A 24,949-nucleotide genomic window follows, 5' to 3' on the forward strand; every position below is an offset into this window, starting at 1 on the left:
AGCTGCCTGTTACGCTACAGCCGGGGCTCAGCCTTTGGAGAGGGACCCGCTAGCCGGTGCCGGCGTCAGTAAGTGCTGCTCCCCGCTTACGGCCTAGGAGTCCCGTCTCTCTGTTCGAGAATCCTGTAACGGTGTTGATAACGCCAAGGTCACGGGTTCTACAAGGCAAGACGATCTGTAAATAGATAAGACCCTGGTCCGGAAATTCCTCCCCCCTCGCAGCACCCCCCCGGAGCTCCCTGTCCCCATCCTGAGTCCCGAGGTGCAGCAGAACCTCAGACGAAGGAATCACGCCCCCTGCAGGGACAGTGCAGAGGTCTATGAAGTGTTAGAAATCGAACCGAGGGGAGCTCGCGCTTGGTGTTCACCCCACGCTCTCGGCTGGCAATAAATTCTCCTTCCTCTAAGGAAGTTGTCTGAGCGTCCAGATTCCTCCGTCGGGTGTCGCTTCCTGCAACAAGTTGGTTTCCAAGTTCACCGTCAACCCTGAGGTTTACAGACCGGTCGATGTCTTGAGGTAGTTGTCTACCTCAGGTCAGCGGCTTCTCGTCCTCTAGGAGTCTTTGATGTCCGCAGACTGGGACAGACGTCCATTCACGGGTAGGCGCCTGACAAGTTCCCTTCCAATGGAATTGGAGGGTGTCTTTTATTTGGTGTCCTTTCCAGTAAACAGAGTCTCCAGGTGGCAGCCGGTGGCCTTTAAGGTCTGTCTCCAGGGAGCAAGGACACGGTTACCTATGCGGCATCTCCTTGAGGTGACTCGCCAAGCCTTGGCTGCAGTGGAAGACGTCTCCTTTCAACGGTGTCAGCCCCAAAGTTCTTTCATCTAGTTTAAGTCCAGCTTGAATGCATTCTGACGCGTGAAGGAATGCAAAAGCCGAAAACGGGGTTTGCCAGGGAGCAGGCAGAACCAACTGGCCGTTTGGGTAAACAGACGAAACAAGATGGGCCACACAGCGATATAGCTCAAACTAGTTTGGAATTTTTCATAATGAAAAAAGAGAAAATAGAACCAACAAAATAAACCAGGAAACCAGGAAGTTTAACATTTGAAAGATAACTGAAATCCCTCAACCAGGGAAACAGTGGAAAGGCCAAATACATCCCCCGGAAAAGCTAGTTTTTAAAAGCTGGTTCTTAAAAGATGAGTGACGTGAACACCTGATAACGCTGATTAAAAAAAATAGACAAGGTTTCGGGGTGTGAAAGAAGACAACCCCAGAATCAAGGTTAGTAAAAAGAATTATATGAAGTAATGTACACAATTCTATGGGGGGAAAAAGAAAATTGGAACTCTACGGAAAATGAAGAAACCCTACAGGGAAAGCGCAATTTCCTAACGAAACAGAAATTATCAAAATGGCCGCAAAAAGAAGCTGAAAACTTAGTCAAGAACCACAGAAGATCTGGAAAGACATCCAGAGGTTTCAAAGGACACTTGGGATGAGAAGGGTCCACAGCCAAGTTCTAACTTTTGAAGAAGGGATGACTCCACCTTTATTTAATCTGGGCCGTAAAAAAATAAGGAAGGCTCCCCAGCTTTGTTTTAGGAAACTAGCCCAATTTTAACACCAGAACTCAACACACAGTGTGTTAGTTTCCTATTGCTGCATAGCAAATTACAGCAAATTTTGAAGCTTAAAATGTTCATTTATCTCAAAGTTTCCACAGGCAGGAGTCTGAGCACAATGTAGCTGGTCTCACAGACTCCAGTCAAGGCGCCAGCCAGGCCGGGGGTCCTCTTCCAAGCACGTACAGGTTGGTGGCAGAATTGGGTCATTTGTGCTTGTAGAACGGGCCGTCAGCTCGTGGAGGCCATGCCTCTCATGGGCTGTGAGCATCGCGGCCAGCGGGAGCGCACCTCCCTCTTCAGGTCAGACCCACCTGTATAATCTGCATTTCCATGAACTCAGAATCCCCTGGCTTGGGACCTGAATTACTTCAGCACGATCTCTTCGCCTTTGCCGTATAGCGTGACATAATCATGGAATGACATCCACCACAGTCACAAGCCCGCCCATACTCGAGGAGAGGGGGTGTGCAGGCGTGTTCGGCAGAGGGTGGGGGTCTCGCGGCCATCTGAGAATTCTGCCCACCGCAGCTTGGTTAAAAAGAAAACGAGGGTCTCGTCAGAGTATTTGGCAGCAGCTAACACAGGGCTGCGAAGTTTGCGAGACAAGGGTAGCGCCCGAGGTGAGTGCCAGCTTCACCTGGCTTTTCTCCCTTTCCAAACCATGACACAGGGAAGTGCAGCTCAGGCAGAGGGGGGTGGCCGTCTTGCCGCAGGAAGCGGACTGGAGGTCATGGCTGCTAAGGCGGTTGGGGCTTCGTAGGAGTTGGAGAGAAAGGTCACTGGAGAGGAGGGAGATGCAGAAAAGAAAACCCGAGAAGTTGCTCTGAGCCCTTGGCCGGTTCCTAACCTGCACGCGTGGCTTAGCAGTGAGCATGTGGAGGCAGCAGCTAAACAGATGTCAGAGCTTGCACAGTGCTGAGGAGACCGTGGTGAACTCCCCTCCCTGCCCCGCAACCATTCCCTCGAGGGCCCAGAAACCTATATCTTAGCCTAGGAGTAGAGGCTATCATTCTAGCTTCCTGTGAAAGACATGTGAATCCCATAAGGGGTCATAAGCTTATCCGTGGCCTCGTATTATCTCTACAATTTTTATATATGTCTAGCACTCAATAAAAACTAAGAATAATAAAAAGCAAGACTGAAACCATCGAAATCGAAGCAGAGCCACGTGTGATCATATATTAGCATGTAAAGCACAGACCTTAAAATGCTTTGCTTATTTAAGAAATTAAATTGCAAGGTGGAGAATTTAGGTGAACTGAAAACTATAAAAAAGAAATGGAAATACTAGAACTAAAAATATATAAGTTAAGTACAGATGGATTAAATAACAAATTAAACACAGCTGAAGAGAGAATTGACCAACTGGACACTAGGTTAGAAGAAAATACCCAGACTAAAACCCAGAGGGGGAAGATCAAGACAGGAACACACATGAGACGCATACTAACACAGAGGGGGAAGATAAAGACAGGAACACACATGAGACGCGTACTACACAGAGGGGGAAGATAAAGACAGGAACACACATGAGACGCATACTAAAACATTTAGCTTTATCCTGCGAGTGTAACTAAAGTCCCACAGGAAAGGGAAGAGAATGGGCCTATGTGTCTTTGAGCGAGCAACTTTTACTCTAGGCTTCAGTTTCTTTTTTTATAAATGTATTTGCAATGATAATGTAACTGTAGAGCCACTGGGTGGATTGAATGAGACTTTTTAAAGCAGCAGGCCCAATGCTTTGCACGTGGTGAGTACAACAGGTGGAAGCCACAGAGTTATCGGCACTGTCATCAGAATTAGAATGTCAAGGAGAAAAGTGTGAAGAGCGAGTCACATGAAGTCAGACAGATACCGAAGGGCCCTTAGTGATTTTATGTGAAACATTCTTACTGTAGGAAATAGCTTAAAAATTAATTTTTTCAATTTAGGGACTTAGAAGGAGATTAATAACAGTTTGTAAGGAAATCAGCTTCTTAGTAAGCTTCGAAGTGAGTGTCTGCGTCACAAGGAGAAATGTATTTTTGTCTGTGTGTCTGTATGGGAGGGAGGGGCAAGAGCCATGGACAGACTAAGAGGCTGACTGAGGGCGTGTTTGGGGAAAAAAACATCATCGTTGAAGATGAACGCTGAAGCCCTGCCAGGATGCACATGTTCTTAAAAACGTCGAAGCATCTGATTGTAGATCTGCTCACGAGAGGGAAAAGCGTGAAGAAACCTGATTTTAGGACCAGCACGGTGGTTAGGACAGCTGGGTGCTAATTACGGCTCCTGTGTTCAATGGAGCGATGAGCATTTCCTCTCGCAGGAAAGGTGGGTTTTCCCCCAGAGATGACGCGTCTGGATGGCTCTCCTGTCATCGCTATCAGGTTATTCACATAAATCGGTTTATTTAGCATCTCCTGCTGTCGTGTTTTTCCTACAACACCCAGACTCACTCTCTGTCTAGGAAAGTACTTTGAAATCATTGATAATTGTTGATAGACCATTTAAGAGACCTACTGTCCCGTGATTTTTCTCTGCGTATGTGGACAGCTTCTGTGTCTGTTTAATAGAAAATGTTTCAGAATCTGAGTGTCTGTGAGAGCCTGGTGGGTTATAAACGTGAACGTGAGCTGCATTATTCTGCCCAAGAGGACCCACGAGCACAGGGCGAATCCTATTATATAAAGATCCTGTAACTATACTGAATAAAAAGTGGTTATGGCGACACACATGCTTGAGACAGAGCCATACAGTCTCCTCCAGGAGAAGAAAGGGTGTGCCAGCTACAAAGTTTCGTGTTGGGAGCTACAGAAAAATCCAACTCAAATTGGCTTAAACTATGAAAGAAATGTATTAGCATACTTAACAGCTTTTTAGGCCTTTTAGGTAACTTAATCTAATGTCCCAGTGATTGAATTCAATGCACTGACACTTTAGTGGCCGATACAGACAAAAGATAAGAGAAACATTTTAAAATGCCAATGTTCAAAGAGAATTAAAATGCGGTGGTGTGCTGGAGCGTCCCAGGGTGGTCACGTGGCTGTGAGAGCTCAGAAAGGCTTCTGATGGGAGGACACGGAGGCTGGAATTGGGCTGGCGGGGAGGGGGCCGGCATGCTGAGACCGGGAAGAAGTCAGGCCTTGGGAGATGCCGCGCATTCCCCAGCTTTCTCTGCCAACAGCACCCGCCCGGGGTTCCCTTCCTAGAGGGTCCTCCCCCCGACGTCTGTCCCTTCTGTGGCACAGGGTGAGGTGGGCAAGCTCCCTGAGGGAGGGGCTGGAGGCCAGCGGTGCTGGCCATGCGGGGCGTGACCGAGACCTTGCAGCTGGGGACCTCGAGGGAAAGGACAAGCGCACACTTGGCAGGTGCAGGCCCTGCGCAGGGCTGCCCGTGTCTGCGTCCCGCTCACTGTGTGCTCGAGGGCCACGGGCTCTTGTCCACGCGGCACCCAGTGCTAGGCTGGCCAGCTCCCTCCAGGACGGCCACGGGATTGCGCCCGGAGGACAGGCCAGGCTGTCCCGGAGTGCGGCAGGACTGTGCGGGGTAGAGACCACGGGTGACGCATGGCACCAGTGCGAGGCAGAGGCCCCTCGGGGCCTGGAGGGAGCAGGACAAAGTGACAGCACGACCTCGGGCCTTGGAGCGAGGACCCCGGCACGCAGTGCAGGCTTTCGCCTCCGGTTTGTGCTCGTTCGCCGGCCATCCCCAGCGCGGCACATCGCCGTCTCCCGAACCTCGGCTGGGGGTGGTAGGTGCGTCCGGGGACAGACTCCCGCAACGGCCACCAGGGGGCGATGGGGCCACTCAGACCTGCGAGCCAACCCCTGCCCCTCCCCCCACCCCACCCGGGTCAGCACGGTCTGGCCGGAGCTGCAAATCATTTCTCTCAACTTATTATGTGTTTATTTTGCTCTTTTTTGGCCAGACATTAGGAATTTTGTTTAGTTCCCCAGGCTGTTTTTCCTTCCTTGATTATTTTAATGACCGTAGTCTTTTGGACTTCCGACAGAAGGTTTGGGTCTCTGAGTTTTAGCATGTGGGGGTGTCGCCTCCCAGGATGAATTTTATTTTGAATCTGTATCCTGCAGTTGGTTTGTTACAATATACACAATGTCACATTTTTAAAAGGAAGAATTAAAATTAACACTGGTTTCCAGTTGCTTCGAATTGTAGTTACGCTTTTCCCAGCTTACTCAGCTGGAGGCCTGTCTGTGCAAGGGGCTGACGGTCTGTTCCCCACTTTGAGGGGCGGGGGTCTCCACAGTCCTTTTTTATTTATAGGTAGTTTCACTTATTTTTTCTTTTATGATTTGTCGACATTAGGTCACTGTTTTTTAATGTACAGAAATGCGTGCGGCAGTTGACAGGAGCCTCCAGGGCTGGCTCGCGTGTGTCCTTCCCACGAGGGCAGGTGGCCTCGCCGCGCATGCTGCTTATGCGAACAGCCCTGTGGGTGGGGAGGCCGAGCGGGGTGTTTCTCTCTGTGGTTGTTCGTTCGCGCACCTGCTGGCAGCCGCTGTTTCTGGGGCTCGCCCGTCGCCCGTCTCATCCTTTGCCCACATCCCCACCTTGATGGCCACCGTGTGCTTGAATCCGGCAGCTTTTAACCTTCGCATAGTGAGGGCACATGCTGACCCCGTTGTTCCGGTTTGCTCCTCCCACTTCTAGTCTCCGGGGACAGGGCCTGGACAGGCGGGCTGTCCTCCCTTCGGAGACGGGGCGGTAGCGTGGGGACACCGCAGCCGGCCTCTGTCGTGAGGTCCTTGTTCTTTCTGGCTTTGCAGCCCCTGACCCTGCATCTGGCCCCTCCTCTTCCGTAGGCGCTGGGGGGTGCTGCGCTCCCGGCTACCTGACCAGACGGCACCCCTGCAGAGTGAGCGGTCCCCTGTCCCAGGCCGGGCCCATCCTCAGCGCTGCCGCCTCGCCATTCTCTCCATGGGCCTTGGGGTGGCCCCCCCCCAATTCCAGGAATTTCCCAGTGCCCCGTTCTTGGCTGCTCCCTCGGCCAGAGTCAGGTTTCAGATGCTTAGAACAAGACGGCCGGTACCGAGCATGCCGACGGCCCGGGGCCCAGGGACTCCAGTGGGCCAGCGCCGAGTGCCGAGCACACTTTGGGCTCTGTGTGGGCACTGGGCTGCCAGAAACGAGCAGAGGCTGGTGGGGGTCAGCCTGGGCAGGTGGGGGCTGGGGAAGGTGGGAGTGACACACAGGGAACTATTTAAGACAAGTGGATGACAAGAGAACAGGTGTCCATTCTGGTATTCACTGAGCGCCAACCATGTGCCAGGAGCCACCCCAGGCTTCAGGGTCACCGCATGAACAAAACATATCGCACCCACATCAACTGCAGTTTTCATTCTGAAAAACCTCTGGATCCAAGCTCTGGCCAAGGCCCTCTGTGCCCTCACTGTCACGTTGCTGCCCCACGTGTCTCGCGGACTGCTGGGTGGGTCACGGCAACACGGAGCCGGGGTGCCAGGCAGCCCCTCCCCAGGGAGCGCCCGTCCGCTGTGCTCAGGCCTAGGCAGCAAGGACACAGCTCCAGGCCGGGCAGGCGCCAGGCGGGGCAGGCGCCAGGCGGGGCAGGCGACGGCAGCCTTACCCACTCAGCAAACAGGTGCTGAGCGTCGACTGCATGCTGGGCCCTGGCGCAGCCACTGTGAACAGGGTGACCTGTGACGTGTCCCCGCAGATGAACGACACAGGCTACAGCAGGCGCCAAGTGCAGAGTATGGACGAAGGCTGCTGGGGACGCTGGCTGGGACAGCCGGGTAGGGCCCTGCCCGGGGCTGCCGCTGAGGGCCGGCCGCTGCTTCCGGGAAAGAGGGGAGCTGTCTGGGGGTCCGGGGCCTGGAGAGGGGCTATCGGCCCGGGAGGAGAGGGCTGATCCCCCGGGGTCTCCTCCAGGATGCACGGTCTGGGCCACCTCAGTTGCAGGCACGGGGGGACCTGGCTGGGGCCTCGGCGGGGCCCCCCTCCTTTCTCGGCCTCAGTTTCCACGTGTGCAGATGGCCCCCCATTCCGTAGTGCTGGGGACAAGTAGAGCAAGGCAGAGCACCTCGCCCATCCTGACCTTGTGGAAGCAGAGAGGGCAGTGCCCCCTGCGGGGGGAGGAGGCGGAACTGGGCCACTGATAAAAGGGACCAGGGACCAGAGGAAAGTCAGAGCAGCGCGCACCGGCACTCACCCCGGCACTCACCCCGGCGGAGGGTCATCAAAGCCGCAGATGAGTCAGGCCACAGGACACCTGGACGTCCACCGTCACCGTGGCCCTCGGCGCCCCGCAGGCCGCGCGTCCTCCTCCCTGGCCCTGCGTCCCCACCTCCTGTCCCTTAGGTGCAGGCCGCCCGCAGAGGCTGCTTCTGCTCACATGGAGCCAAAGGGAGCCGTCGGCTGGGCTTAGGGATGGCGGCCCCTCTCTCAGCCAGCACCTGGGCAAGCAGGCTGCCATCTCGGGAGCAGCCGTGTGGACGGGTGCCGAGGACAGGCCTCTGGGCACAGGGGCCAGGGTCAGGGAAGAGCTGGTCTTGGACAGTATCCTGACTGTCCCTGAGCAGGTGTCCTCACCATGCGCAAGAGGCAGCAGGGAGGTTCAAACGGCAGACCTTTTCCGAAGGGACCAGGCAGTAAGTATTTCCGGCTTCCTGGGCCACACTGTCCCCACGGCCGTCACTCAGCCCTGTGTCCTGCAGAGTGTTTGCATGGGCCGATGTGGCAGTGTTCCAATAAAACTTTATTCACAAAACAGGCAGCTGCCAGGTTTGGCCCCAGAGGCTGTAGGTCCCTGGCCCCTGCCGTAGGTGTGGAAGGTCACAGACACCACAGTCTCCGCCCCCTGACCTCATCACCTCCCAAAGGCGCCACTTCCTACCAACACTGTCACGCTGGGGGTTAAGGTCTCACCGTGAGTTTTGGGAGTGACAACACTCAGTCTTTGGTGTGGAAGAAGACCGTACAGCACTGTTAATGATGAGAAAAACAGGTTACAAAACAAACAGGAAGCACGATGACCTCGTCCAGCCAGCGCCGACTGCGAGCCCGGACACTCAGCTGTGAGATGCGACCGGTCGACCCCCCGAGCTGGCACCTGACACCCACGTGTGGTAAGGGCTCTGAGGGCTGGGGGCAACTTTTTAAAAGTCGGCACAAACAGGTGCGCGTGGGAGAAACGCGTGGGAGACAGCGGCCTCGGCAGGGTTTCTGTCCCGGCGCTGGAAACCGCACAGCCCTATAGCCAGGCACCGAAGACCAGGGCCTCCGTGAGTCCACCTTGTCCTCTGCTGTGTCCCCTGTAGTGCCATCTGGAGCTGCCGTGCTCCCAGGCAGAGGCCCAGGGGCACCTCGTGGAGGCCAGGTAGGGCCTGTCGCCGTGAGGCTGTGGCCGAAGACCTCACTGGGCCCTTTAAACTCTGGGCCTTGGAGACTCTATGTCTCGAACTCTGAACTCTCCCCTTGCAGGAATGTCACCTGTTACTGACTGACCGTGGTGCAAGTTGACCTGGGGGGCAGGCTTAAACCCTGCACCCCTATGTGATGTGGGCGGCCATGGGCAAGTTACTGACGCCCCATTTCCTCGTCTGTGAAATGGGCGTTGGGAGGATTAAGAGGCTCCTCGCTGCCGGTCAGTGGTAGGGCTAGAGCTGTCCTTGGTGCCGGTGAGGAGCCTGGGAGCCCGGAGGCGGGCCTCAGGGTCAGTCTTCAGGGAAGTTCCCAAAGGCCTGGTGGGCCAAGGAACCAGGACAGAGAGTCCCCGAGCCTTGCCAGGAGCCCCTGTGCATGCCGTTGTGCAGCTGGGCGCTCACCCATGCCGCCCCTCAGGGGCCGAGGGGTCCCAGCCAGCATGCAGGTAGACAGGTACCCTGGGGAGCTGGCTCTGCAAGGACCTGGGGCCTCTGCAAGCCTGGAGGCACCCCCACAGCTCACTGCATGCTGGTGGGCTCAGGCCCCGGACCCCCAGCCTGGAAAGCTGGGCCAGGAAAGGTAGAGGCTGCAAGGGCCAGAGCGGCTACAGGCTGCCTTACAGAGGGAAGCTGGTCTCTGAAGCCGTCTGAGCCTGGGCCAGCTTCCGAGAGGGGCTGGCACAGAGGCCGGGTGAGGGAAGGGAAAGAAGGGGCACCCGCTGGCCCCCATGGCTGCGTGTGGCCTGCCCCTCGCCTCGCTGGCCAGGGGCTCAGGAAGTGAGCCTTGGTGCCGGGGTGCAGCTCACTCGGCATGGCCACAGGGCACCTTCTTCTCTGCAAACCCTTCCAGGGGCACCCGGGGGCAATCTTGTTGTCCAGCCTGCACACGCTCTGCCCGCTGCACCCCCGGGACCCCTCTGCTGTGGCGGGACCTCCGCAGCCAGTGCCCTGGGAAGAGTCTTTCCAGTAGCTGGCAGGTACTCTGGCCCCAGGATCTTCTTCTGTGGTCCTGTGGCCAAGACTGAGCCCTGAGCAACCTGGGCGCACAGAGCCTGGCACGCCCGAGACCTGGTCCCTGCTCCCTGCTCCCTAGTCCTCCAGCCCCCTTCACCTTAGCCTTCTTCCTGTCCCCTCCCACCGTGGCGTTTTCGAGATTCTTAGTCAAAATCTGGCAGAGCAGGTGTGCTGGGAGGTGGTCTCTGCCTCTGCCAACACCTGCACTTCTGCAGGCCTTCGGCTCAGGACCAGGTGGCCAGCTGGCGAAGCTCAGGGCAGTGGGGCTCTGCCACCAAGCCCAGTCCTGTCCCCATCAGCTGGGGGGACAGGTATGGAAGCCCAGGACAGGAGCCCAGCCTGGTCGGACTCTAGCCTGCAGCCCAGGCACTCCCAGGACAGCCAGGGGCACCCCTGCTCTGGGACCACAGGTTCCAGGAAGGCGGCCGCCAGCTCCTGTCCCCAGCCCTGCCCAGCAAGCGCCTGGCTGCAGCAGGCACCCACTGCCAGTGCGGGGCATCCCCGAGGGCTCATGTGGGACGCACCGCGGCCCCAGTGCACCTCACACGCACCCCTTCCCGCAGCACCAGGTTCCCAGCCTCGCCCCGCCCAGGCCCCGCCCCTCCACTGCCCCCTCCTCTGTGTCCCCCCCACCCCTGAGCTGCAGTCCCCGTGCAGTGGCGGTGGCGGCGGCGGCGGCGGCGGGAGCCACGCGCACATGCTGCGGAGCGCAGACGCGGCTGGCCAGGCCGTCTTCACCCCGCGCGGCCCCTCTGCGCGCCCAGCCGGGCCCGGGGCGCCAGCGCTGGAGCATGAGCGCGGGGGGCCGCCCGCGGAGGGGTGCCCGCGCCCTGCGCCTCGAAGGTGGAGCTGCGTCTCAGCTGCCCGCACCTGCTGGACCGAGACCCGCTGACCAAGTCCGACCCCAGCGTGGTGCTGCTGCAGCAGGCGCGGGGCCAGTGGGTGCAGGTCGGACCGGCGGGGGCGGGGTGAGAGGGCGCAGAGACCCCCGGCAGCTCGAGAGGCTGCGGGGTGCAGGGCAGGGGCGGCCAGGAACCGAGGGAGCGGCGGCCTGGGCCGGAGGCAGCAGCGACCAAGAGGGGATCCAGGTAGAGGAGAGTGCCCTGGTGGGGGGGCCACCCAGGATCCCGCGTGGGAGTCGGGTCAGAGAGAAGCGTCCGGCTTGGGGGGCCAGCAGGAGGCTTGACTAAGGGGGCCACGGGAGTGAGCTGCCGGCCTGAGTGGGGGAGCAGGGGTTGGACTGGAGCTCGGTTTCTCTGCCGGGTCCTCAGCCTCCAGGCAGGGGACAGGGAGGGGACAGCTGAGCGCATCTGGGCACTCGGGCTGCAGCCGGGACTTGATCCCTGAGGCTCAGGACTCCACCTGGAGGGCTCCCAGCTTGTGGTCAAGCTCCTCGGGGTTCTTGCAGACTTGCCTGTGGGTCGCCAGGAGAGTCTAGAACACCCTGGGGTGACCCGGTGGGTACTCTGTGTGGCACGTTCATGCACACCCACCCCTCTGGCCTTGGCTCTGGGCAGCCATGTCCTGGCAGCACGAGGGTCTCCCACTGACACCCTCTGGCCCTGGGTCTGGCTTCCCTATGCCCACCACCCCTTGTCACCCCAGCTTGGCCCTCCCCCGGGGCTGGTAGTGGTGACAGATCTGGGCGGCCTGTGCTGTGCAAAATGCTTTCTCGGTCACCATCTCAGCAGGGCAGGGACAGGCGGGGTTGGAGCCCCGGAGGCAGTGTGGCCCAGCAGGACGGTGGGGGCTGGGACCCTGGACCAGGAGCCTAGGTGACGCCGTGGAGGGGCCACATCTGGGGCCGCCCCTGATCTCTGCTGCCTGCACTGCAGTCTTGTGCCATCTCTTGTCCTCTCTGGGCCACCAGCTTCCCAGGGCTGAGAAAGCCCACTGGCCATCAACCGGGCAGGCCCCAGCCCAGTGCTGGCCTGGCTGGGGGACACCGGAGGGAGGGTGGCTCAAATCCCCATCAGCCTTCGTTGCCTGGCCTGAGCCTCGTACAGACGCCCCATTTGGGGGTGTGGAGTCTGTGGGACCCTGGGGTGCGGCACAGACACCTATCTGCCCGTCTGGGGTTGTGCTTTGGGGGTTGGGCCGAGGTGCGCCCAGCGTCCCCGCCTGCCCGGCAGACCGAGCTCAGCTCTAGGTGTGCCCAGCCCCGGGTTCCAGGGTCCCGTCCCTTACTCAAAGTGACCTCACTCAGAGAGCTGGGCCTCGGTGTCCCCATCTGAGACCGGGGGCCGGAGCAGGCCGAGGTAGGCGTGAGATGGGATGAGGCAGAGAAGGCGCCCACATTTGCCAGGACGTGCCCCCCGGGAGTGGCCACAGCACGGGGGACTGGAGCCCAGACCGGTGGGGTACCGGCCGGGGGTGCTGGCCCTGGGGTGCCGGTGGCATCCCGCCCGTGCGTCTGCCCGCCGCTGCAGGCGGACAGGGCAGAGGTGGTCCGCGGCTGCCTGCACCCCGTGTTCTCCAAGGTCTTCGCGCTCGACTGCTGCTCTGAGGAAGCACAGAAGCTGCGTTTCAAGGTCTACGACAGCCACGGGCCCGGCAGCCTCAGCTACCAGGACGACGACTTTCTGGGGGGCATGGAGTGCACCTTGGGGCAGGTGGGCACCCCCCCTCGGCAGGGAGGAGGGCGGGAGACACCCAGGAGGGTGGCAGGTACCGGGGCTGTTTCCGAAGGCCGGGGCAGTGGCAGTGGCAGCTCAGGGACACGTGTGCCAGGTGCCACCAGGTCCCTCTGGATGAGCACCCGGCTCTGCCCATCTCCATCGCTCCTCCTCTTAAAAATGTCCTTATTAGTTATATTTTAAAATACATAATTTTGATTCATATGGCTCAAAATGCAGGAAGTGTAAAAGGCACGCTGGCCCATCCCCTCCTGCCCTGTCCCCACGTCCTGGCGCATCTCACACGAGGATATGAATATGGAATTCTTCCTGTGTTTCTGAAACACACATGGCACACACCGTTCTGCAGCCTGCGCTGGGCACCCCCGCGGCACGAGCGAGCCCTCCACGCCGGCTCACAGGGGCTCCTGGTCTCCCGCTTATCCAGCTGCCACCGGGAACACTGTGTGGTCCTCCACCATCCGCCTAACGAGAGCTCTCGCTGGCCGCCAACTAGATTGCTCTTGCCAGGCTGTGTGCCGAGCACGTCACGTGCCCCACGCTTCATCCTCCCAAGTGCCACGGGGCACTTCCTTTCCGCTGAGGTCTGACTCACGTACAGTAAGATGTGCAGACCTCATGGGTCGACACCGATGAATGTCGGCAGCTGTGTGCACCCGAGCAGCACCCGAATCACGGGCGTTTTCGTCACCCCGCAGTCCCACGCCTCTCCAGCCTGTCCGAGAATTTCACATCCCTGAACCACACACTGTGCTCTCCTCTCTGTCCGGCGTCCTTTACCGATGTGACATCTGTGACTCATCCCGTGCTGCCCGGTCACAGCTGTTTTAGGGCAGATCCTCTGCGTCCCCATTTCACAGATAAAAGCACTGAGAATAGGAGGGGCACAGCCCCACGAGGAAGCAGCCGCGCCAGCCTCCCGCCTGCCACCGTCGGCACGGAGGACAGCACACGCAAGGGACACGCACACAGACGCACGGAGGACAGCACACGCAAGGGACACGCGCACGGACGCACGGAGGACAGCACACGCAAGGGACACGCGCGCGGACGCACGGAGGACAGCACACGCAAGGGGCATGCGCACGGACGCACACGAGCACACACATGGAACCGTGCACGACACACATGGTACACTCATGGACATCCAGGCCCAGACACGCACACACACACACACAGATCCAAACACATGAGACACGCATGGCACACTGACACATGCGCACACACACGTGTCTGGACACATGCACACGCGTGTCTGGACACACACCCCAACTTCAGACGAGAAGGCCATTGCACACCTGCTTCTCCGCAGCCGCCCTGGCTGACGCCCCACATCCGCATGGTCAGCGGTCAAGGGCGTGGATGCTGGTTTTAAGTCCCACTGCTGTGACCTTGAGCAGGTTCCTGACCCTCGCCTGAACCTCCTCATCTGGGAAACAGGGACGATGACAACACGGCCACCTCAGCGGCGAGTGCTGAGGACACTGTCTTCGCTGGCCAGGGAAGGGTGGAGCCCCTCCCTGCAGGTGGGCAGTAAGCGAGCCTGCAGCAGCCGTGCGGGGCCCTCATCGTCACCGTGTACCCGACCAGGACACCCAGCCACCCAGGCACTGCTCCCTGGCCAATCGCAGCGTCCCTGCATCAACTCACCTGTGGCCCCAGTTTGCGGCTCACAACCTGACGGTGGAGGGCTGGGAGGAGGGGGAGACCCAGGTGTGGGGGCGAGCCCCCAGGACGGTGCAGCACCCATGCCCACCTGCGGAATGTCCTGGGCTGCATCCCCAGCCTGGTTGCCGCCCCCTGTGCCACCATGGGTGCGTGGACAGGCGAAGCTCAGGGCTGATGTTCTAACGTGTGGCACCGTGTGACCTGGGTGGTCTTGGCGCCTCTGAGCCTCGGGTGCCCCCTCTGACATGGAGGTGACGGGAGGGCCCACGAGGCGCCATGAGGTGGCAGCGTGAGAGGCAGCCTTGGAGGGGCGTCGGGTGGCCCCAAGGAGAGGCCCCAGGGCCCGGCGAGGAGGCTGGAGGGCAGGCCGGGTCAGGCGCCCAGGGCACAGGGGCTGAGCCTCCCTGACCTTCTAACCTCCAGGTCGTGGCCCAGAAGAAGGTGACCCGCCCACTGCTGCTCAAGCCCGGCAGGAAAGCCGGCAAGTCCAGCACCACGGTGAGGCCGCCTCCCCGCCAGCCGCCCTTCCCAGCACGGGGAGCCTGAGGGCCCCACGGTGTGGCCGGGCCATCTGCCAAGCTCGGAGCTGTGGCTTCGCCCTGCCCAGGTGATCGCCGAGGACATCGCCACCAACAACGGCTCCGTGGAGCTCCCTTTCTGCGCCAGGAAGCTGGACGACACGGTGAGAGGGGGCGCCCGCCTGAGCAGGGGGCCGAGAGGCCAGCCCTGCATCGCAGCCCTCGCGGGACAGGCCTGGCCGTGCCTCTGACATCGCTGTGCTCACTGTGCCCTCCCTGCACGTTGTGGGGGGGCGGTGAGCATGGGATCTGACTGGGAGGGTGCGAGCTTGGGTGCCAGGACCCACGAAGGCTCTGGCGGACAGGGCGGGCCAGGGCTGTGCCCCGAGAGAGGCTCCCGGTGGGGACAGCGCGGGGGCGTGGCGGAGCTGGGCTGGGCCGGCGTCCCCACCTTGCCCTGCATGCCGTCCCCTCCTCCCGCAGGATCGGATCGGACCCTTCCTGGAGCTGTTCGGGTAAATGACGACCAGAGCGAGCAGCTGTGCACAGGACGGAGGCAAGGGTCCATCCAGCTGAAGCCCCGAGGACGGCAGCCGGGGTCAGCCCCCCATCACGCCCCGGGGCTGTAGGGGTCCTCACCCCCAGCGCCCAAGGCCTCCCGGCGGGTGGGCCTGGAGCCACTGCCGCCGGAACGCAGCCACTGCCTGCAGCGGGACGTGTGGTCAGTTACAGCAGTGAGCGAGCGCTGGATAAATTAACTTCAGTAAAAGAAAATAAGAGCTATCGAAGGAAAGAGGAGCCCAGGGCCGTGGCAGGTCTGAGCACGGGTCCCGAGGGGGCGAGTGGGGACCCGGGCCCACCTGGCGCCCCTCCCCCCAGGTGGTGAAGAGCAACCTGAACCCAGTGTGGGAGCCCTTCAGGGTGTCGCCGAACTGCCTGCGCCGCTGCGAGGAGACGCGGCCCCCAGAGGTGGGCACGGGCGGCGGGTCCGGGCGGGTGGGCTGGGCGGCCCCGCAGGTGGGCACGGGCGGCCGAGGGCTCCGGGCCCCACGGTGCCTGGTCTGGGACCGCAACGCCCGCGGGAAGCACAGCTTCATCGGAGGGTTCGTCACCACCTTCGCGGAGATGCAGTGCCTTCCGAGAGGACCAGGTGAGCCAGCAGGGCAAGCCACGGGCGTGTGTGGCGCGGGCTCCGCGGGGTCCCCCAGAATGCAGACCACGGGGCAGGAATGGCGAGTGCGCCTGCCCTGTGGCCTGGGCCCGGGCCGGGGCCTGGGGGCCTTGGGGCTGGGAGAGGGCGCCGGCTCCCTCCGCCTGCCCCGGCCCCAGGCCCAGTGGGACTGTGTGAACACCAAGTACAAGCAGCAGAAGCGGAATTACAAGAACTCTGGGGTGGTCAGCCTCGCAGACCTGGAGGTGAGCAGCCTGAAGACACCCCAGCCCCCACCGTCAGCCAGACCTGCGAGGGCCCCGTGCCCGGTGGTCCCCGGCACAGGGGGAGGGCGGCGAGGCGGCAGCGGGGGGCTGGAGGCAGAGGTTAATGGCGGAGGCGGCCTCCGACCCCGGGGGCTCCGCCGACACCACCGGCTCAAAGTCCTGCAGGGCGTACTCCTTCCTGGACTACATCGTGGGCGGCTGCCAGATCCACTTCACGGTGAGTCCAACCCCCACCCCTGCGGCCAGCAGACACCCACAGGACGGTCAGCGCTGCGCCCCGCGGCGCCCGACGGGCCCTCCCCCACGGGACGGAGCGCAGAGCCGGGCACAGCGGGGCCATCCAGGCACCTCCAGGGGACACAGCCGGGACTTACTCTTGACAGCCGATGTAAGAGGGAGCACGCAGTGGGACATCTAACTGCCGGGGACGACCGGGCTGCGTGTGCCTGAGCTGGGCAGACAGCCGGGCGTCCCTCTGCCACCTCCTGCTCATTCCCCATTCCGTCGCTCACTGAGTGACCCCAACTCGCCCGAAGGGAGGGACCGGGCCACGGAGCCCCTTAGCTGGGGACCTGAGAGCTCAAGGTTGGCAGGGTCTGGGCTTGCTGCCCGGCCGGGACATTTCTCCTAAAATCGCCCTCCGACCCCACCCGGCAGGACGCCGGGCCCTTGGGCCCCCGGGGGCCCCTCACCAGGCTCCGGGAACCGCCACGACACCCCCTCGCTGAGCGGCCCCCGAGCCTCGGTTCCCCTGCCCTTTCCTGTGGGGGTTCAGGCGCCTCCCCCCCCAAGCCATCACGGGGCCTCCACAGGTGGCCATCGACGTCACGGTGTCCAACCAGGACCCCCGGAACAGCTGCTCCCTGCATGACATCAACCCCTTCGAGCCCAGCGAGTACCTGCAGGCCCTGGTGGCCATGGCGAGGTCTGCCAAGACTAAGACAGGTGCGCCCCCGCCCCCGCGCCCCCCGCCCGGCTCCGGCTCATGGTCGGGTTGCGCCTGTCGATCCAGAGGGACCTGCCCACGGCCAGGGGCACCGGGACCACGGAGGGTGACGACCGGCCGGCGGCCCATGGTGCAGGCGAAGGCTCCTGGGCGGAGTGCGGTCGGAGCCCACGCGTACAGCTGGGACTGGTCTTAGGTGCACGGTCCCCTCCGCCCTCCACACAAACGCGAGGGGCTCGGCGCCCCGCGTCACAGAGCGTGAGCTGAGGTGGTGGAGGGGCAAGCCCTCTATCTGGGGGCTGCTGGGGGCCCAGGTCCCACAGGCGGGAGGCTGAACTTTCCGGGGTCAGGCTGTCCCCTAGCAGGTGACCACAGGGCCTGGAGCAGAGGCCAGAGGAGGAGGACCGGGCAGCAGCCCAGAGCCAGCGGGCCGCTCTGCCTCTAGTGACCTGCTCATGGGCTCGTCGCTGCCCTGTGCCTCAGTGTCCCCCTTGTGGCTCAGAGCAGGGCCTGGGCTGGGTCCCTCGGGGGTGACACAGACCTCTGTTGGAGTTTGCCGGGAACCAGGGACCCTGTGTGACGGGGCTCCCCCTCTTCCAGTGACAGGAGGTTCTCAGCTTTGGGCTTTGGAGCCCGGATCCCTCCCAAGTTTGAGGTAGGACAGCCCGGGGGGGCTCCCCTGTCCCTGGGGCCCTCCCCAGCAAAGGCTACCCTTGGTCCCTCTCCGCTAGGAGCCACTGCTGCATGACCCTGGCTTTTCAGCCAGAGGGGCTGACCTTTGACCTCCTAGCACTAGGGACCTCTGGAGACAAGGAAAAGGCGGCATTAGTCCGTCATCTTCTAGTTATGAACAGTAGTTCGAGGGGCTTAAGCGAAACGCCGTGGCGGGGGTTATCGTGATGCAGCTCGGCGGCGTCAGGCCCGGCGGGACCCAGGGGCTGCAGCGGGGCCCAGCACCCATCTGCCTGTCTCAGCGACTCCCCTCCACAGGAGCCCAGGGGTGACAGACCCCGCCTCCCAGGAAGTGGGGCTGTGGGTGTCCTGGGAGGGTGAGCCAGCTGACAGGCCCCTTGTGTGCCCGTCCAGGTGTCCCTGACTTTGCCATCAATTTCGACCCCGAGGACGACGAGTGTGAAGGTAGGGGCAGGAGGGGCCGGGCCGGGCCGCAGCGGGCTGCACTCAGCCCCCTCACCCCGCAGGGACCCAGGGCGTGGTGGACGCCTACCGGAACTGCCCGCCCAGGGTCCAGCTCTACGGCCCCACCAACGTGGCGCCCGTCATCTCCAAGGTGGCCCGCATGGCAGCGGCCGAGGAGCACACCGGGGAGCCTCTGTAGGTGCCCGGGGCGGGTGGCATGGTAGGGACTGGGTGCCGTGGCCACGAGGCAGGATGCTGGCCGGCTGTGTGCAGGCGGGGACGGGGACGGGGAGGGCCAAGGCCTGGGGAGCGGCCAGCGCAGAGGCCCTCGGGCCGGGCCGGAAGGCGGAGCCCAGCGTGGCTGGAATGGAGCTGGGGCTGGGAGAGGACGGGCGGAGCCCCAAGGCTGCGGGTCCACTTCTGAGCAGGAGAATTCCCACGGTGGGGGGCGCCCGCACCACCCCACAGCCCGTGCGCGCCCCGCTGTGCGTGAGCTACTGCGTCGCATGCGTTTCAATGCACACAGGTCACGCTGTGCCGATGGCGGCCGCCGCCTCGCGGTCCGTAGCCCTGTCTCCGCAGCCGTGTGCACGGCCGCTCCGCTGTGCTTAAAAAAAAATTACCGAAGAGTGACAGACGAGCGCGACAGTTTCTGCGCGGCCTCAGCGCTCTCTGGCTCCCGCGGCCCTGGGCTCTGGCCCTGGCCCCTCCGCCCTCCGCCTCCCTCCTGCACGTTGCTAGGGTCCCCGCTCCCCACGCGACCGCTCCCAGCAAGCACGACCCGCACGTGACCACGGCCCAGCGCCCGAGGCCAGGCTCTGTGGTCCTCGGCCCCCCTCGCGTGTCCACACCCGCGGCCCGGGACCTGCCCTCCCCGCACTCTGTGCCTTGGGCCTCAGGGTCCCTCCCACCGGGATTCCAGCACTGGCTCCTCCAGCCTCGGCCTCCCCTCTGTAAGGTGTGGGCGCCCCAGTGTCCACCGCAGAGTCGGGGCGAGCTGGGGCTGGGGGACCGGTGGCCGTCGGGCACCACGTGGGCCGCAGAGCGAAGGCTCTGGTTCGTGGTGGCGGTCATCTCTTATGCTTCAGCAAACACGTTTCCAGGCTGAGCGATGCCTGTGGTCTCCCCCAGGCCGTGTCGGAGGAAGGAGCTGGCCGAGGGGCTGGGGGACTTCATGCGGGTGGGTGCAGCCGCCCTCAGGGTCCCTCGTCACCCTCCCTGTGCCCCAGCAATACTACATCCTGCTGGTCCTGACGGACGGCCTGGTGACAGACGTGGCGGACACGCGGGAGCCCATCGTGCGTGCCTCCCACCTGCCCATGTCCATCGTCATCGTGGGCATGGGCAACGCCGACTTCACGGACATGCAGATCCTGGACAGGGACGGTGGCATCCTGCAGTCCCCTCGGGGCCAGCCTGCCGTTCGTGACGTTGTGCAGTTCGTGCCTTTCTGCGAGCTCGAGAACGTGAGTGCTTGGGACAGGCTGGCGGTCCAGGGCCCGCCGCAGGGGACGCACTGCCCCTACCACAACGCCAGGCCCAGGCCCCACGGCCGATCCCCCTCGGCCAGCGTAGGAGGGGACCCAGGTGCTGCAGGGGCGGCCGGGGCCACCGTGGTTCGTACTTTCAAGCCTATGTGCTTAACAAAGCCTCCCCTGGCCACCAGGTGGGCCCTGGTGTGGCCTCCTGGGAGGGCGAAGAAGCCACCACGTGACAGGCGGGGCTCTGGAGGAGGGGCTGGGGGACCAAGGTGAGGGACGGGTCAGGAAGGCATGGGGCGAGCACATCATCCCCTCCCACAGGCGAGCCCTACAGCGCTGGCCAGGTGCGTGCTGGCCGAGGTGCCCAAGCAGCTGGTGGAGCACTACAGCCACAGAGGGATGCCCCCACGAGGCCCCGCCCCCACGGCCGAGCCGGTGGGCTAGAGAGGGCAAGTGGCCAGGCCGCGGCCGTCCAGCACCCTTGGGCCCCCGGAGCCCCCCGTGACCTCCCCGGGGCCTCACCCCCTAGCCTAGGCCCGTCCCTCGTTCCCCGTGGTCCTGTGCCTGTGCTGGCCTCTGGGCCCCCCAAGGCCGAAGAGTGCACAGTCTCAGGCCCGGAAGCCCCAGGATCGGAGCCAGGGCTGGAGCAGCCCTCTGTGCGTGCCCGGCCCTGCCCCAGCAGACAGCAGAGCGAGGCCGAGGCTGGGGACCCCTGCTTTGCATCTGCCACGTCCCAGTCACGGAGAAGACCCGGGTGCCCCCGACACCCCGTCCCCACAGCCGGTTCCTCGGTACCTTGGCTGGCGCCCCAACCCCCCACCCCCACTCCCAGCGCCCCTGCCCTTGGCCTCCCCCCCCCGGCACGCGCCTCTGCGGGGTCTGCGGGCGAGGGCTTCAGCACAATAACGTCATCTCCTCACAGCATGTGCCCCTTCCTGCACCCCCATCCCCGTCCTTGCAGCATGGGAACGGGGGTCCGGCCCTCCCAGCCTCCGGCCTGACGCAGGGGACCTTCTGATGCAGCCTCGCAGAGTCCTTCCTGGACCGATCGAGGCCCGCCCCTACAAGGGTGCAGTGCGAGACCGGGGCAAAGGCCAGAGGTGTGACAGCCGTGACATCGGCCTGCGTGTGGCGTTCGGGGACCTATCAGCACTGCTCGCTGTGCACTCTGTCCATGAGGGGGCGCCGCCCGGTGTGTGGGGTTCCGACTGAGATTTCACCTGAGTTGTCTTGTCTGGGAAAAGCCAACTGTCCTCACCCGAATCCAGGCCCACCACCCAGGCACCCACTCAGCACCCACCCACCTGCCCCTCCCACACCCACCCGCCATTTATTCATCTATCATCCATCTCTGATTCACCCGCCCCACTCCATCCCTCCTCTCCCATCCATCCTCTCTCACCCATCCATCCCCCTGGAGGCCTCTTTTTAGCTCCCGATTCATCTCCCTTAAGCAAGGATAATGGGCATCGCCATGGTAACCTGACTACCGCTGAATTCTGGTCTCTTCGGGAGTGGAGAGGCCAACACAGAAGTGGCCTCTATGCCTCCTGGGAGGCAGCAGGGCCGCAGGGCGGAGGGGCAGGAAGTTGTGGGTCTCGAGATGGCAGGGCAAGTGTCCACTGCATTCTGACTCGGCCACTGAGCCCTGTGTGACCAGAACGTGGTCTGAGCGGCAGGAAGCCTCAGACAGGTCTGGGCTCCGCCCACAAGGTTGGTCAGCTGAGATGCCAGAGTTGGCAGAAGGCACAGAGGGGTCAGTTGAGAAGAACGAGAGGGGTCCACACAGCGCAGGGGGCAGTGTGGTGGCCGGGGGGCGGGCAGGGCAGGGCAGGGGCCTGGCGAGCTGGGTGTGGAGGGACCTGTGGCTTTGGCAGGGTGCGGCCAGCCACTCCCGGACATATGAAGCGGGCAGGAGCAAGGCGAAAGCAGAGAGCAGCCAGGAACCCCCAGAAAAGACGCCTCCCGGGGCCAGAGCGGGGCTGGACAGGAGGACGGCAGAGGCGGTGGCCGGAGCAGCCGGGCCGGGGGAGGCTGGGCTGCTGGCGTGTGCGGGCCGCTGGGAAGTGGGGTTAGGTCGGCGTCCACGAGCTTGCCACCCAGGGAGTGGCCCGGAGAGGGGCAGGCACTCCCAGGTCACGGACAAGAAGAGCCAAGCTCAGGACGGTTATGCCCAGGGTGACACGGCTGGTTGGAAGCAGAAGCGAGACCCACCAGACCCTGGGTTTACGCGTCTTGCTATGGTGTCTTCCGTCGAGGGACGTGCGGTCAGGACCCCTGCCAGCTGGTGTGGGGGCCGGCGCCTGGGACCACCGGGCCCCAGTCCTTCAGCGCCTCCCAACCTGAAGCTGGGGTCTCACTCTTGCTCACTGCAGACGGGACGTAGCTTCTCCCAGCAAGCAGAACCAGAAGGTGGGCCCTGGGCCGGGACCCCCCGCGGGAGCCCCCTGGGACCAGCCTGCCTTCAGAAAGTGCTTCCGGCATGCTGTCTGCCCTGGCCCCTCCTCCAAGGGCAGGCTTGGGGTCTGCAAGCAGCTGCAGATGCTTACAAGGGTCAGCGGTGTCAGCACTGGTCCAGAGCCAGGCTGGACACCAGCCCCAGTTTTCAATAGCTGTGTGACCTTGGACAGGTCACCTCAGGCTGAGCCTCATTCCTCGGCTGTCACATGGGAGGCCTGGAAGCTTTAAATCACATCTTTAAATCTTTAAATCCCGTGAGGAGGTGGGATGCATGTTCCTTCTTGGATCCGGGCAGACCTGGGGTCCTATGTGACTTCCAAGGCTTAGTCATGAAATGCTGCACTGCCGCCTTGTCACTCGTGACCCACACTGCAAGGAGGCCCAGCAGCCAGCACCGAGTGGCTGGCCACACGAGGGTGCCACCACGAGGGACTCCTCCAGTCCACTGTCATCGTCCTGCAATTTCAGGACAGATGCCCACCCCGCCCTCCCAGATGCCTCCCAGATGGACGTTTTCTGGGGCCACTCAGTGTTGGCCACGACGTCTCTGAGAACATGAGCTAGACCAGCAAACCCTTTCCAGCCCTGAGAGGCGCCAGTCTGGGAGGAGGGGACAGGCTCCTGGAGGCAGGAACAGGCCACCCGGCCTCCCCTTGCTCGGGGCGCACAGGCACAGGGACATCCGCCCACACCGGTGTCTGCCTGGCGCCCGCATACCTCCCAGGTACGTGGGTTCACACTCGTGTGCCCGCGAGTCCACCGTGTGCACTGCCACGTCGAGAGCCACCACGTTTTGGTGAGATTTCTCTGGTTCCGAGGACGAACATATCAGAGCTCCAGCCCTGACTGCGAAGGTGCCCAGCTGTGCATCCCTTCTCCACGGGGAGCCGAGGATTCTGGGTCAACGTCCCCACCCTGGGCCTGCTCGCCGTGGTCAGAATCAGCCGGGGCTGGAGGGAGAGGGAACAGGGCAGCTTGGCACCCTGACTTTCTTTCTTCTGCTGCCAGAGGGAGCGGATGGGAAGCTGTGACTCAGCGCTCATGATCGGCGCGGGGCACAGGGCCCGGACGCGGCTCTGGGCTCAGTGGGCGGTGAGTGGCAGCTGCCTTCTCCGCCCTCCCTGCTACGAGTGAGGCACGTGGGACCTGCCGGAGGGGACCCTCTTCCGCCTCAGGACTACGGCGGCTACCGAGCCCCTCGTGCTGGGGGATTGCGAAGCTTGGCTCGAACATCACTGCGCTGGATTCTCACAGCCCCACGGGGCTGCGTGCTCTGAGCCCCGTTTCACAGGACCCCGGGCTCAGGGAAGCGAAGCCACCTGGCCCGGGGCACAGTTGCGAGGGCGGAGCGGGGTCATGAGCGGAGCCTTGCAGCCTGGTTACCAGGACCCAGAACCGGCAGCCCGAGATGTGTGTGTGCATGTGCACTCGTGTGTATGAACACATGTGTGTCTGTGTGTCCGTGCGTGTGCACACGTGAGGCTCTTTGTCCTCAACTGTTTACTGGAGCCTCTCTCTGACCCCAGCCACACTGGGCGGGCCGCAGTCAGCCTCCCGTTGGGTGGCTCCCTCTGCCTGGATGCTGGGCGTCGGCTGGACCAGGGTGAGTGGGCTGATGGCCAGGGTAAGCCATGAGAACCCAGGAGTCCAGCCCAGGAAGGACGTTTTCTGAGGCCACTCAGTGTTGGCCACGACGTCCCTGAGAACATGAGCTATTCCAGCAAACCCTTTCCAGCCCTGAGAGGCGCCAGTCTGGGAGGAGGGGACAGGCTCCTGGAGGCAGGAACAGGCCACCCAGCCTCCCCTTGCTCTGGGCGCGCAGGGCAGAGACCTGAGGGACATCCGCCCACGCTGGTGTCTGCCTGGGGCCCAGGTCAGACCAGCCAGACAGGGCCAGAGCGCAGCAGGCCGGGGGGAGGGTGGGCCTCCGAGGGTCGGGGGCACAGTGAGCACGTCACACTGCTGCAGGGCGCAGTCCCTTGTCCCTCCATCCAGCATTCACGGCTCACACCCAATGCCCCTCTGCAGGACAGGGCCTTGAGGCCAAAACAGGCTGTTGCAGACGGTGGCCAGGAGTGAGGCACGCGGGGTCCCAGCGAGGTTTTGGAGGCTGACTGGGAAACCCCGGCTCCGGGACGCCCCGGGACTCTGCTGCACCCTCTGGGCCTCCGCTGGTCGCCCAGCGAGCATCAGGTACATGCCAGCCGTGCGCCCACGCCGAGAACACAGGAGCCCAGTGTCCTCCCAGCTGACCCGGGAGCAGAGCACCGCCCAGCCCATCGGGGCAGGGCACGGGCCAACCACGTCCCTGGCCGGCTATCACCGGGACCTGCCCGGACTCCCGGCCCCAAGCCCACCCTAGGACTCCCCAGAGCTCCGCTGTCAGGCAGGTGGCCCGGTGGTCTGGGTGGCCTGTCTGGCTCTGGGTACTGACCCAGCTGACTGGTCTGGGTCCTGGGCAGATGTGGGAGCAGCTGACATCACATCTGAACACTGGACCCGAGGAGGCCACAGCCAGGCGGGAGGCCGGACGCAGGAAGGTGCCTCCGGGTCCTCGCCCTCATCAGCCTTGGTGATGGCTGGTGGCTCCACGCCTCCCGCGGTGTCCTCATGGGAGCAGGAAGCGCGGCCACTCGGTTTTGTTGGGCGTGTGGGGAGAGCATGGGGCTGGCCCCCCCCCCAGTTATCCTGCCC

At 62.7% G+C, this 24,949-nt stretch overlaps 2 protein-coding genes across 2 annotated transcripts; both read left to right on the forward strand.

The window, feature by feature from the left end:
• The first annotated feature begins 1,817 nt into the window (after window positions 1-1,817).
• CPNE7 (copine 7) lies at window positions 1,818-21,007 on the forward strand. Its single transcript, XM_039846594.1, is given in 28 exon segments — window positions 1,818-1,873; window positions 6,379-6,568; window positions 7,251-7,329; window positions 7,895-8,115; window positions 8,854-8,912; window positions 9,377-9,538; window positions 10,188-10,283; window positions 10,383-10,485; window positions 10,630-10,920; window positions 12,402-12,584; window positions 14,700-14,774; window positions 14,884-14,958; window positions 15,278-15,302; window positions 15,305-15,331; window positions 15,334-15,350; window positions 15,674-15,764; window positions 15,849-15,924; window positions 15,926-15,944; window positions 16,124-16,210; window positions 16,389-16,448; window positions 17,044-17,146; window positions 17,149-17,176; window positions 17,778-17,840; window positions 18,271-18,314; window positions 18,377-18,513; window positions 19,544-19,780; window positions 20,117-20,230; window positions 20,819-21,007. Coding segments are annotated over 28 exon segments (2,907 nt in total).
• Window positions 21,008-21,226: 219 nt separating this feature from the next.
• LOC120589142 (uncharacterized) lies at window positions 21,227-23,648 on the forward strand. The gene is made up of 2 exons (XM_039846541.1): window positions 21,227-22,207; window positions 22,577-23,648. The coding sequence occupies exons 1-2, from the start codon at window positions 21,523-21,525 to the stop codon at window positions 22,804-22,806; spliced, it is 915 nt and encodes a 304-aa protein (XP_039702475.1). The 5' UTR covers window positions 21,227-21,522; the 3' UTR covers window positions 22,807-23,648.
• Window positions 23,649-24,949: the final 1,301 nt, after the last annotated feature.

The sequence above is a fragment of the Pteropus medius genome, unplaced genomic scaffold, assembly GCF_902729225.1.
Source record: "Pteropus medius unplaced genomic scaffold, Ma_sr-lr_union100, whole genome shotgun sequence".
NCBI lineage: Eukaryota > Metazoa > Chordata > Mammalia > Chiroptera > Pteropodidae > Pteropus > Pteropus medius.